This window comes from Spodoptera frugiperda, chromosome 12 (genome assembly GCF_023101765.2).
Source record: "Spodoptera frugiperda isolate SF20-4 chromosome 12, AGI-APGP_CSIRO_Sfru_2.0, whole genome shotgun sequence".
NCBI classification, from domain to species: domain Eukaryota; kingdom Metazoa; phylum Arthropoda; class Insecta; order Lepidoptera; family Noctuidae; genus Spodoptera; species Spodoptera frugiperda.
In genome coordinates, this window is record NC_064223.1 from 9,817,551 (window position 1) to 9,832,304 (window position 14,754).

At 35.4% G+C, this 14,754-nt stretch overlaps 1 protein-coding gene across 4 annotated transcripts in view; it reads right to left on the reverse strand.

Moving 5' to 3' along the window:
• Positions 1-14,754, reverse strand: part of LOC118262810 (choline-phosphate cytidylyltransferase A) — a 24,899-nt gene continuing 10,145 nt past the window's right edge. For 2 of the 4 annotated variants that reach the window (XM_050697423.1, XM_050697424.1), the window contains exons 2-8: positions 11,490-11,712; positions 9,425-9,522; positions 4,006-4,168; positions 2,352-2,521; positions 1,234-1,460; positions 868-935; positions 1-451 (exon numbers count right to left, since the gene is read on the reverse strand). In XM_050697423.1, the coding sequence (XP_050553380.1) occupies positions 336-451; positions 868-935; positions 1,234-1,460; positions 2,352-2,521; positions 4,006-4,168; positions 9,425-9,522; positions 11,490-11,712 (1,065 nt within the window). In that variant the 3' untranslated portion in view covers positions 1-335. Of the gene's footprint in view, positions 452-859; positions 936-1,233; positions 1,461-2,351; positions 2,522-4,005; positions 4,169-9,424; positions 9,523-11,489; positions 11,713-14,754 lie in introns of all 4 variants that reach the window. The other 2 variants (XM_050697425.1, XM_050697426.1) reach the window with 1 other exon arrangement.

The following is a 14,754-nucleotide window of genomic DNA, read 5'->3' on the forward strand; positions in this document are numbered from 1 at the left end:
TTGTCATTAATAAGCACCTTTTTAATCGACTGTCAAAAAGTGTCACCTAATTATTTAATAATATAAATAAAATTAATATCTCAACTCTATGTATTTTGCACCAGATATCTTACACAATGGTATTTATAGGTGCTAACAACATGCAGCCATCCTGCAATCATATTGGGGCGAGAAAGGGAACTAAATTACTTAACAAGACAAAATAAATAACTATAGGATTAAGATTTATGATTTCATATTATGGATCACATAATATTGACACACTCGCTCAATTGTACTCAACGCGCATACAAAATTTAAACGACGTAATTTATTCTATATGGATGTGGACGGCCCTAGAGGTAGGGGCTGGTGTCCTGGTACTCGTCGTCGCTGTCGTCCGAGCCGTCGTCCGTCAGCTGCCGCTGTGAGGCCGCTTCCGGGTCGCCAGCACGTTCAGAGCTCGATGCATCTGCGGGGGGGGACACTGTCAGTCTACGGCCTTCCATCAACAACACTTTCTATTCTAAATGTTAGGTGAATACTAAATAATTGTTATATTTATTTCGGAGATAGTTACTACATAGACTTCATAACACTAAAATCACATTTAAGCAAGATTTTTCAAACTTTCTAGAAAAGGTACAATTGCTCTAATATAGCTAAGTAAGTACATGCTCGCAATTTGAAACCTCAATAAGCTATCAAACAAATCACACAAATTAATTGCCAAATCTATTTCCAAAAACTAGTGCATTCAAAGAGTACTCAAACTAAGCTCATTTCTGCACACTATGCAACTACGCACAGATTATAAGTAGTGTTATAGAGGTGTGTGTGAGTGTGTGCGTGTGACTAATACAAGCGGTGCAATAATTACCCAGTTACCTGCTTGCGCCTCGTACAGGGTCTCGTAGCGACGCGACTTGGGCGGGGGCGGCGACACGGAGCTCCTGCTAAACGAAACAAACAGCTACGATTAGATATTTATGCTTGTAAAGTAAAATGAACGAACGATAGAATGAAATTGGATTTGAACCGATATTTCGGTCTCTCGGATCTCATTGTATTAAGATTTTCCACAATTCTCACGTGCTATATATCTTAGCCCGTAAAGGTAATATAAATGATCATTAAGACTGCATGAGCTTACTCTTAGTGAAAGCGACATTGGGCCTCCTATGGTATGCAACTTAGCAACTACGTTTATAAGGAAATATGCAACAACTTTGTAGTTCAAAATGAAATAGTTACCTGTGCACGGGGGAGTGTGAGTCTCCGTTCTCTCCGGGCGGCGGGGAGCCGCGCGGCGAGGGCGGCTGGCTGAGCGCCTGCATGAGGCGGCCCTTGGACTCGTTCCAGATGTTCGACAGGCGCCCGTCCGGCCCGAACAGGAGCAGGAACGCGTCGATCAGCTCCCGAGACTTCTCCTCCCACTTCGTTAGGATGTCCACTCGCTTCTCACCTATGTTTGTCATCACCTGCAAATAAATTGCAAGATTAAAATCTGATTTCTAGCTTTCATAGATGCACAGAGATCACAGTCTCATATAGATAAACATTATTTTAAAACATTCGTCCAAATTCTTAAAATAAAATTCCAAATAAATCTTATTCAAATCAAACAGATTACCTAACAATAACAATGTTTAGCGAAAGACCGAGAACTCATATCAAAGTCGATCAAGTTCACTTAGTTTCAAGGTTCAAATTCGAATGTTTACTGAAAGAGTTCGTTGTAACCGACACAGCAACAGGTTGCCGGCCTCTTGGTAACAGCGAGGTCAGACGATATATCTACAGTTTTACACATCTACACACTTTGTTTACAAAGAACTAAACTAGCTTTTTAATAAGTGATAATATAAGGTTAAATGTTAAAGTGCTATCTATGTGTCGGTATCACTAATATTACCTAAGTGGTTTATTTTATTTCACGATCAAGTGTACTGAAATATAAATAACTGCTCGTTTAGATGTTTATTTGAGGGACGGAAAGTTTTCCGAACATCTTTCATGAAAGACGTTACTACTGCGGTTAAAGCAAGACCTCTAGAAATGTCAGTGTCGGCAAAGTACTATTAAGATTTTAAATGAAAATCTGAAAATAACTTAATGCACTGCACCAATCACAAGTACCTAACTAGGAAAAAGAATATTATAATCAAATTAATGTTCAATTTAGGCTTATTTGTTCCGGAGCTGCGAACTAGCTAGCCTGTGGCCGGGATCCGGCTCGAAAAGCAGAAGTAGGAACGGAGTGGTTTAAATCATTAAGAATCTGATACTCCCTCTCGCCTCACCTCATGGCGGATAGAAGTCATTGGTTAATTACACCTTTTAAAAAAAGGCTTATATGTGTGCTAATTTACCTTTTTGCCCTTTTCTTTGAGATCATCCATCTTGTTTTGTAGGCGGAACTTCTTCTCGTTCAGGAAGCCCACGTTTAGCTCCTTGGCGGAGTATCCGCGAGCCAAATTTCGTCGCACGTAGATATCGTAATCTCGTACTATTCTCGCCACTATGTCCGATGTTGATACTCCTGGAACAACCAATTGAGGTGCTTGTTACTTAAATGTACATTACATTACAGTATAAGTACACATTAAAAATATATGATTCGTTATTTCCGCGACAAAGTTTGTCTGAGAGAAATAAAAAACGATACATTCGGAAACCTCGAGAAAAGCATTAATAAATAGTATATAGAATATGTGCAATGTAATGTTTATAGCAATATACATAATTATCTGTCGAATCATCGACCAACCTTGAAGAAAATTAACTTTGAATTTAATTAAAAATTACATTATTGTTCCCACGTTAAAACATTAATACGTCTTCATAATTATAAGTGTTATGTAACAAACAAACTTAATTTTGATTCACACAAAATTTTAAAAGAGACAAACTGCTCTATTTTAAATAGTCACTCATTACTTAAAACTCGTAAACCGGACTAATTATTGAATCCCTAATTAACTCCTAAACCGTATCTGTGACACACCGTTTATACCAAATGCAACATGAATGAGATTAGTTAATGAGCTAAAGTTTAAGGACCGAAGTATTCCATTAGGAATGCGGTCAGCTAAATAAGTAAAGGAATGTTTACTGGGGCAGGGCTACCGACAAATATTTAGAACATTGCCTAGTTAATCGGATGTTTGATAAACAATATGGCGGTTTTGACAAAATACTTTCAATACTTTGAAGGTTATTTACAAATCTGTGTAATATGCGTCAATGAATATGATATAGAGCTATAATTGTTTAGAACAAAAAAGAAATGCTAGGCATTACTAGGTCAGTAAGCTAAGAAGTCAGTTTGATTCAATACAGAGACAATTACCATTGGTTCGAAACCAAGCCTGTCAATGGTTTCACTAGATTGGACTTTTTAACAAGTATATACATAATTTAGAATAGCAATAGGTACGATCTCTGCACTGAATAAATCTTTCATTTTCTTGCTTGTATAAGTGCCAAATTACTTACTAGGAGTAGGTTAACTGTACTCTACATATACCTAGATGTATAGTTACCAAGTATTATACTTATTATTAAATGTTCTGTTTGATGTTTTTTGCCTATAATGATGATAGCCTACAAGCCTACGTCGATATAAACATTTTTATTGCCTAGCTAATAACATGTGTAGTTGAACTGTTCTTTGAATTAATAAATATTTTAATCGAGGTTAAACACAATAGATACTTGGATAGGTACGAAATTCTAGTCATAACATAATACGTGTGTAGATTGTTGAAGTTATCAAACCTAGACTTTCTGTCAGACAGACATTTCTGAATTAACTGGAGAATGCGACGGCGCATGAGACACCTATTAGTGAGATCATAGTAGACTTAACATTAAATAATTATTTCCTAACAAATAATTATCTATACAGTTGAGAAAGATGTCGTCTTCGCTATTAGTGTTACGTTTACCTTGCGGTTTACTGATTACTCAATATTTTAAACTTTTTGCCAATAGACTGACTAGCAAATATCATAAGTTCCTCACCTTCTGTCCTCTGTGTGGCGACGAACATATCCTTAGCCTTAATGAGTGCGTAAGTGTCTTCACAATCCTCCGTAGTGTAGGGAATGTCATCGTGTGCGACGAAGTCTATCTTGTGCTTCTCTAGAAATTCCTCGTCGTACTCCCACGGCGCGTCCCTTACCACCTGGAACCAACGACAACAATAATTAGAATTATTTACTATTGGAGTATAACTAGAACTAAGTTAGGAAAGATTTATCTATTTAAAGCTTATAATAGTTCTAGGCCTTTCATACGACGATTTGCCTAATTCTATTTCGTATTGAAGTATTTAGAGGATTAATACATCATCACATTTATATTAAAAAAACATCACCACGATCATATTACGGAAAATGACTATGATGATTTTATGGAAATAAGTGAAATAAAGTGAATTAATGCCGAGGGTAATTTGAATAACGTGTTGGGTGTCAAGGCTTATATCATTTGCATTGACGGAAGTTATTAGTATCTATCTGAAAAACTCAACAGACCGCCATTGTCTGTTGCTGTGCCTTCCACGTTCATGCTTAATCATGGCTCAACAAAATTATGGCAATCAGGTAGCCGTGACGTAAATACTATTATTACACTGCTTAGTGGCAGACTAACAAAAAACTTGTGTATAAACTGGCTTAAGGAGACAAGTTTGGATGTTTAAGAGGTAAAAACTAAAGGTCATTCAAATAATAATGCACGGTACATTCTATGTCTGAGTAAAGTTGTGATTCTATGATAAAAAGTACTTGGGGTTTACGATTTAGCTACGTCAGTCATCTGAGAGCATACGGTCGGATCGGTCAGAAAGGATTGATTCGAAAAATAACAGGACTATCAAACATATTAGGTACACGCCTCAACGCAATTATCTAACTTAGAAATCATAGGCAATAACGGCAAACAGAATCAGTTAGATAACGGTGAACACGCCAATGAGAAATTAGGTGCTTAGAGTGTGAGACACAAACATCCATTACTTGGGAACAAAGTTGCAGTTGTTGTTTGAACAGACAAAATATTAGAACACATTTGCATGTGCCATGACGGTACAAGAGTACAATAACTTTAATTACTTCATACATATGCAATAATATATGCATTCATAATGTTTCACATGTCCTTTGGACACAGATATAATTTGCATACTTTCAACTTAGTCATTTAAAAAAAAAGGAGTATTTGTAAAGACGTCAGACACTTGGTAATACCTCGCATTACTTGTCTCTTTATTTTTAAACGAGATTTGTGCACATTAGGTACCTACCATAATTAGTTTTAATTATGTCTTCCTTTACATTAAAAGCAGTACAAACTGGAAATAACAAGAAAATACTGGTTTTTATTGTATGCAACCACCACATTAATGATTAGCCGGAGGTAAATAATCACATTTTTTTTATATAAAATTTATTTTTCCTGGTTAGTCTTTTACATAAAAAAAATACTGGTCCAGACTTTTAATAGAGGTTTAAAACTTGTAGCAACTAAACCTAGGCTTGCCAGTATACAGGGTGTTTGAAATCGACGTAAGCAGTAAACCAATGATCAAAGGTTCACTGTTATCAGAAAAATATAAAAAAATTCTACGTCCTACAGTTTCTAAATTCAGTGACTTATAAAGTGTTATCCACGAAAAAGTACACCCTGTGCCAGTCTTTTGACTATGTTGCTACAATCTTTATTTTTTCGTCTGCAGTCTTCCTTACATTATCCTGAATAGTGCATCCAGTAATATGGAAGCATAAATTCTTAGCCAACTGCTTTAGATCGGAAAACATCAGTTTTAGAGGAACCAAATACTTGAATAAAAATAACAGTGACTGTACTGAATAAATATGTATAGTTAGTGGCAAATTTCACCAAAGTTGGCGCATTTAATAAGGATTATAAAATGGTATAGCACTTAGCACATTATTTCTTAAGGCATTAACGACACAAAAAAAGATTTTTCAACGAAACTCCGTTTCATGAATTTATTTGAACATACTAATTTCTTTTAGTGTGCTCAAATCATACGTTATAACCTCGTATGCATAGACAACACTTTGCACGCGTGATATCATCATGTTAAGAGTGCGAGGATCTCTTGTCAAACAACATCTGTCTACTTATGATTTCGCTTGCAGCATACGTCAGCAATATTATCGGTATAAGAACTGTCATCATGAACAACAATAATATTAGAATGATTGCAATATTGCATAGTGCATCAAACACATTATCAAATGTGTAGACAAAAGGTACGGAAGATTCATGTACACAATATCGACGGTAGTGGTATGGTTAATTAGCCCTTACGAAAAATTACTCGTCATATCCCCATCAACAAAATGGGTGGATCCTCCGAATAAGTTACGTGTTCATTTGTGATCAAATGCGGTATGAAGCATTAAATGTTCTTTAGTTTGACGAGAAAGATTTATTTGCATACTTTGCAGGTAAAACAAAAATAATTTAAAAGTTAAATAATCAACACGGTGCAATTTTTAAAGCCAGTGCTCAGTAAAATGCCGTAGCCCGATACGATGGCTCGAGATGCATTACCAGTTCGTCTAGCGATTTATATTGCCGACTAATCATGGGTAGACAATGTTGTTTGACAAGAGATCCTCGCTGATTTTCATGATGATATCAAATCGGTAGTGTTGTCTAATGCATACGAGGTTATAACGTTATTTGAGCACACTAGAAGAAATTTTAGTATGTTATAAATTTCGAAACGGAGTTTCAGTTAAAAATTCTTTTTTTGTGTCGAATTTAAGAAATAATGTGCAAAGTGCTATACCATTTTATAATCTGGTTTTTAACTTTGATGAAATTTGCCACTACCAGCGCCATACATAATTGATTCAATACAGTCACTTAAAGTAAGGGGAAAATTTTAATTCAGAGTATTTGGTTCCTCTAAAACTGACAATGTTTTCCGATCTAAAATTGGCTAAGAATTTATGATTCCATATTACTAGGCACTATTCAGGTAATGTAAGGAAGACAGACGAAAAAATAAAGATTTGTGCAACAAGAGTCTAGACTTACAGGGTGTACTTTTTCGTGGATAACACATAAGTCACTGTAATTTAAAAATAGGACTTAGAATTTTTTTATATTTTTCTGATAACAGTTGGAATACTGATCATCTGGTGTCTGTTGGACGTCGACTTAGGGACACCCTGTATAATATGTATGTATGTATGTATGTCGGTAGGTTATCTAGGTATAAGGCATTTTACTGAGCTAATGATACGATAATTAATAATAATCTCGCGACGGCATTAATTATGTTTAAAAATAAACATGCATCGTTATTTCATATTATTTCTTTATTCTTATTTCCCATATAAATAGAACATTACCTCATCATAGAATATTTCTAAGACAAACATACATACATACATACATATCGTCACGCCTTTAATCCCCGAAGGGGTAGGCAGAGGTGCACATTATGGCACGTAATGCCACTGTGTACACCCACATTTCACAATTTATGTTGTAAGTCCCATGTAATAGGTGGTGAGCCTATTGCCATGGTTATGTAGCCTTGGAGTTTAGTTTTTCAACCGATTGCACTGAGTGGAAGGAAACATAATATGTAAATACTTTTGTAAAAAAAAACCTAATTTATCCAGAAACAGACTAAAGTTAATAATTATTATGTTATTAGTTTACTCTATCCACTTTCAATAGAAATAATTTTATAAATAAACTAATAATAATCTACGTTTCTGTACACCCTGGCGAATTGACAGAGCTATTGTTAGAGGTAAAGTTGCCTGTGATAATAAGCTTAGGTCAATGATATGCAAACTTGTTTTTATACTTTATTTACTTCTAAAACTATACAAGAAGGCTTGTAATTAATTAGCTATCAGTTATTATATCTTAATATCAATTCGTTTGTTTGTTAGGCTGTAAGCCTTTCGTAAAATGTACTAAATAAATGAACACACCTCAAGACCTAAGGGACCCAATCTAGAAATTTCTATATTTTCATAAAAACAATGCAACATATTTATAAATTCTATTTAGTAGCTTGTCGGTTTGTTACTTTATTTCTAACGCAAGCGCATTTCCGTAACCCCTGAGCCGGTATTTATAGAAATACAACAACATTGAAAATAGATGAGTTCTTGAACTGCCAAAAAAATATTAGCTTGAGATCTTTCCGTGCATTATATTGTTGCTCATTGAGATTGGGAACAATAACGTTTTGTAGCATTATAAGTATTATAACTGTACATGTTGACTATAGGTCAAATGGAGGTCCATGTGAATAGAGGTTCGTCAATGAAAAAACTGTGTTAATGATCAGTTAAGTTATTAAACTTTACTGTATAATAACGCAAACTTGAACTTTAACGTCTGCTACCTATTATCTTTTTTTTAAATCAGTAGTAGTTGCTCTACGATTTAAGTTAATATTCTTGGGTAGGGCAAAGTCCTAAAGTAATGTATTGTCAATATTTTTACTAGTAAATAAGTCTGCGTTTAGGAAAAACATTGCCCTCTTTTGAAATTAGTCATATACCTATACATATAACACAAGTACAAGCTGTTTGCTTCGGTAAACTGTCTGAAAATTAACCGCAGATGTTATGAGTGTTTCAAAGAATCACAAGTATCATAGTATATGATATCACACGCTCGTGTAACCAAACTTGAACTTTAACGTTTTATCACCTATTTCAGCTTCAATTGTATGTTTGTGTATAAACAATTACCGCACAAATCATACGATCACATTCTGAGAACTGAGGACGTTGGGGTCGCAGATATAATGAGCGCAAGCAATGATGATTAATGACATCATTGATTTAATTGTCTAAGCGCCACCGCTGTGGGTACACGTGACCAACAAGACAGTATACAGTACACTGGAGTTCAACGTACTAAAGTCGAATGTACTGAATAAGTAAAATAAACTTTTTGATCTAATCGCCTGACGGGAATTTCGGGTCAAAATAAACAAATCTGAGAACATTTTTGATTAAAAAAAAATATCTATAAACTGATACTTATAAAGGACAGTGACAAGATCTGCGAATAATATAGAGCCTTAGTGACACCAAATGTCACTTGTCCTATTATACGGGACATATAATTGGTGCACAATTATGTGCAATTGTGATTTCAATTATTCCTGGTCCTGGGAAGTTTTCTCTAAATGTTACATTTTGAATAATGTTACTCATTCATTTGTTAAACCACTAGAGGTGCTAATATTGCCAAAGGTCAATTATCCAATAGAATTGTTTCGCAAATATCAAGCTCAACAAACTTTTAACAGCATAGGGCTTCCTTTTTTCTCTTTTTAAATCAGAACAACGTCTCACCAGCGCCTCTAGCGGTTACAAATACACAGTTCATGATTCACAAGTGCAATATTATTGTGAATTACCTCATCGACGTATCTGCAATGTCTGACAGCCTCGTATCTCTCGTCCTCCGTCATCACTGTGCGTCCCTTGCGGCTGTGTGTTAGGCTGTCGCTACATACTGGAAACAATAAATTAAACCTTATTACCTACACATCAAGGGCTATTTATGTAAATGTGTTGTATGAAACCAGTTTAAAATTAGATCAATGGAATTTATATGTAACTAAAAGGTCATAAATTCTTTCATAGAATGAGATTTTAAAGACTTATTCCTCCACACAAAATCCAAATTTAAGCAATTATAAGTCCCAAATCCCACATTTAATGGGGGTTAGTTTACCTAATGCAAATCAGGAATTTAACCCAGATAGGGAACCCGACTGACAGACAAGACAAGTCGTATTTTGTTTGTTTGATTCTCAAAAGCGCTTTGGTTTAATTGATTTGACTTTACGGGACGCTATCGGGGTCTTCCGGACATCGCAATCGACCAACAAGGCTGTGAGTCAGTTGATCCACATGATTGTGATAAATGGGTTTGTAACCCGAAACGTGGATTTTCCCCGGCTCATTATTGCTTTATTTGCTTTGATAAATATGAACAAATAAATGTCGACAACATTAACAGCAATTATCATTGAAATGTAGTTCAAGATCATCTACCTAACGACCACGGTGACACGAATAAAAACGAGATCAGGAACTATTACGACTCAAAAAAGATGATTTTAAATGATAAGCCTACGTTTCCGCAGATGATTTATTTATTTATTATCAGCATCACGTTGTTTACGCTATACACGTGCGTCGCGTGTATCGTATGTAATCTTAATCCGTAAATAATGTATCATGCGACAAATCTACCAATCTAGCAATACGTCCATTATATTTTTATCATAATTTGTGGGAGCGCGGCACTATGCCAGGTAGGCCGCAGGCTACCATGTGCGTAGCGCCCGGTGCGGTGTTTACATCAAAAATAATATTGGCACTCTCTGTTTATTGCCAGATTATGTAACGATTATCTTGATTGTATTGTGCGTGACACACCGCATGTTTAATATGTCCTCAAAGTACTTACAAAAGGATTATACTACTTACTCCAAATTGTAAAAAGTAACAAATTGTTTTGTATCAAACAGCAACGATATTAGAATTGAGGTGAACGATCGTAATATAAGCATCGATCTATTGTATGCAGACACTTGGCTAATGATTATTTAATTGAAAAGAATACAAGTCCAAGGACGGTGTATTTGTGCCACGAACACAAAGCTGCCATTAAACTGTAGGCAATCGGAGTCAGGCAGCCAGTCAAGCAGTAATAACAATTGTTTATTTAGCTCGTTACAGGCGGCGAGTCGATGGCGTGACGGTATCAACCTGTGCTATAACCGGCCTAATCTAACAAACGTCATTAAAATAAACATTTACTTTGAAACGTTGCCTTTTGATCAATATAAATAACATATAAAAGATTATTGACATGTTCCGTGAATGAGGATGTGAATGCAATCAGTAAAGCGACATTACGCATCGACATCATACGATGCGAGGATCCAATCAATGGGTCAAACTTCAATACTGCTGACGTAATCGAATGGCGCACACAGGACAGAATTGCGACCAGTCTCAACAAGCTACCTATCAGTATAGATTAGTCTGTTAAAGATACTATTTTGAGTAATCAAGCTCTCCAAATATGTCCGTGATTCTGGACTAGGACTAAGATTTACTGCCATACTCAGACTCATTTAATGGTTACTTAACCCAGTCCTTAGCGATTGTTTTCCATACACATTTTTTTAAGCGTTGCCCCACATTAGGATTTTCTCCTGTGTCGTGGGTGCGTTTACAAACATACAATTTCACATACACATGACACCCAGACCCGTAACCACAATCTGTGGATCACAAAGAGTTGTTCCGTGCGGGAATCGAACTCGCGACACGTTGCACGGCAGCCAGTTGCCCAGCCACCGCGCCAACCGTGCAGTCCATGTCCAGTTGTTATTAAGGAATAGTTTAAGTAATCATTAAATGACTCTGAGTTCGGCTGTTAGACTAGTGTGACAGTGCACTCACCACCAACAATGAGGTAGACGTTAGGGAAGACTGTCTTTGCTTGCTGCAGTTGCCTGGCGTGTCCCTGGTGGAACATGTCGTAGATGCCGTCCGAGTACACGCGTACTTTGCGGTGTGCCGTGCCCGCGAGCGCCGCCGCGCGCGGGATGCGTCCGTAATGACATCTTTCCCGTTCCGCAATCGCTTCGGGCTCTGTGCTGAATGGTGCCGCTTGCCTTAACGACTGTAATAGAAGAGAAAACAATTATTTTTATACGTAATAATGATATCAAAGATAGGAACATTACTTGCAGTAAAAAACTTCTTAGAGAAATGTCGTGAAAGTCCTGGAGATGGAAGCCAGGGAGGACACTGCTAGTCTATAGATATAAGTCAAACCTTTGACGCAATGAAACTAATCGTACGAGTACGAGGTGAACGTGCTGTATTTATACCTAAACCTAAGCTGTAAATTCTAGCAACGCCCACACAACACACAATACAATACGTCGAATGCAAATTGCGAGACTTGATCAACAATTTTAATACAGACTGCAATTGTATTCAACAGAATAGAACATAGTGCACGCCTGAATGTGCCAAGCAGCCTACACTTGAGATAAGTTTGTATAAATGTACCTAAGTCACATTATAGAATTCATAGAACCAACTTTGAGTAAGCAACAAGATTGAATAACTTAGGTATAAAATTAATTATTGTAATAAGCTTGAACATTACGTACGTGATAAATATGGGCTGTATCTAAAATACATGCTTAATCATTTAGCACTAGTTGTATGTGCAGTTTTTAATTGACGTTTCAAAAGTGCCTAATTTAGGATTAATTGAAATAAATGCTTTGACTTTGACTTTGAATTAATGAGTAATTTAATGGTTGCATTTGAGATTGTGTCGTATTGTCAGGCGACAAGGTTCACGATGGGTGTCAGCCGTTAATGATAATGAAGTGGCGTGATGTGACGTCACTGGGTCGAACTAGTGCCCGGCATAGATTAACAACAGCGATTCACGGAGTGTTATCTAAACGCGCATGAGTGTGCCCGGGGCCTCTATCAGCGGACGTACTTATGCAAATTACACTGATTACTACTATGTTGGTATATCGCAGAGCTTGGCAAGGATAAGCACGTATCAGGATTTAGTATAATATCGAAAGTATTAAAAGAAAATTGGCCCTGAAGGAGTGTTTAATGTCTATGTCATTGACCTTGAATGGTTCCAATAATATTCTAGTATTATGTAGTTATAGATACTAGGTACAACTAACATAACTGAAAATAACGGTACATTATGATAAACTGCTATCGAGTTTTGTTTGTAACCTAAACATGGTACCATGGACTGTGTTGGTAGAGGCTTTTTGAGTTTATTTCAATTAAACAAAACAATTATTCTGTGAAAAATATTTATTTTTATATCAATTTTATTTCACTGTTTTACTGAACAAGCAATGAATACTCATTGATATGCAATAACAGCCTATTTCTTACCTAATACTTTCTAAAACGTCATTGAATAGATAAAGTAAACAAGTATGGGAAACTAAAACTATCGAGAGCGCTGTTAAATGGAAAGTCTACATATTACATGCAAATTAACATATTTTTTTTACCTTACAAATAGAATTTACTTATGTAAAAAAAAATTGTCGATAATGTCAATCATTATTCTACAAGTCAGAATTCTTTTATAAAAAAAAATTAATAGAACGTGCCTAGTAATTAATTACTCTGATAAAGTTAGTCAGCATATTTGCCGCATTTTTTTACTTTTTTCTCATTTCGTGACAATTGGCAATAATTCTGTTCAAGTGTAACCTGATTCAGGTCACCTAGCTATACAAACAAGCTGTTTAAACATTGCACAACGAACGTGCATCGTTCTTGGGTGACACGTCGCCATTTTGTTGCATTTTGTATTATAAATTAATTAGATGATACCTGCTTACTACTGATTTCGAGCTCAATGAGCTGCTCATGGATATGGGCCCCTACTGTGGTTTGAAATTAGTCGTAGACCAGTCACCTATTATTTTACCATCACGACATTTATAAGTCATCATCACCTCATCACAATCAATCATATTTAAAATATATATTTATATTCTAACTAAACAGACAAGTCCACAGTCAGACGGGAAATAAAATAAGCATAAAGTGGCATTTTGATTATAATCATGGCGGAAATATAAAAAAAAAGATAATGTAATAATGTACACTGCTAATAATAAAGTTTAGTTGACGGATGTTGCGATTCCGTTTGTGAACAGATATTTTAATTTAGCATTATTACCACGCTACTACATAATAATATTTTCTTTTTTCATGTTATCAAACCATAAATTACCAATTTAACGCTATAAACGGAACCCATTAAAATAACGATTGTAAAACCTTAATTAGACATTCCATTGTGGTAAACTGAGAGGAAAAATTTATGAAAGTCAAGTACCTAAATCAGGTGATGTGATACGCATCGCATATCAAATGGTGCAGCTGTTACCAAAACATGGCGATATAAAATTACCTGGCCTTGTAATTACTACGTGGAGAAATTAATTACTATGATTGATGTTGACACTATCACTGTAAAATAATTATTATCTAATAATCTATTTCATATCATGGGAATTTCATCATTAGCACTACATCGTTAGGCGTAAAATTCCCTGCAATCAATCGTCTTGTGGTAATGAAAATACATATTGTTTAATGAGGTGTGTTTGATAACATGGTTGTAATTAAAGATACGATAGAATATAATTCGATAATTTCCCCGAATGCCCCATTTTTAGCGGCACATTTTTAAACAGATTATGAAATGTAGAGACAGACAATATAATTCTGAATTCTTATATTCGTATGAAAATCCGAATGGATCACACTGAGGAAAACGTGCCCGCGTTATTTTCCAACAATAGACAATTACAAAACATACCTAATATAGTCAATAATAATATTCGTTAGTCAATGACCATATTATTTATTACTCATAACTTTTTCCGCAATAGTAGCAAAACTAATTATATTCACAAATGAAAAGCTATCAGATTTTAAAATAGGTACCTACCTAATATGCAAAATATTTTATTTCAAATCGTGCTAGTTAATTGCAGAGCTGCTTGGGATTGGCACAATGTATTTTTCAAATGATCTGTACACAAATCCAAAATTAAAAATTATCTCCAGTTCTTTAGATCCTTTCAAATTGCTTACAATTTATTCGCAAAGCTAGTAAACACTGTAAAAAGAATTAATTAATTTA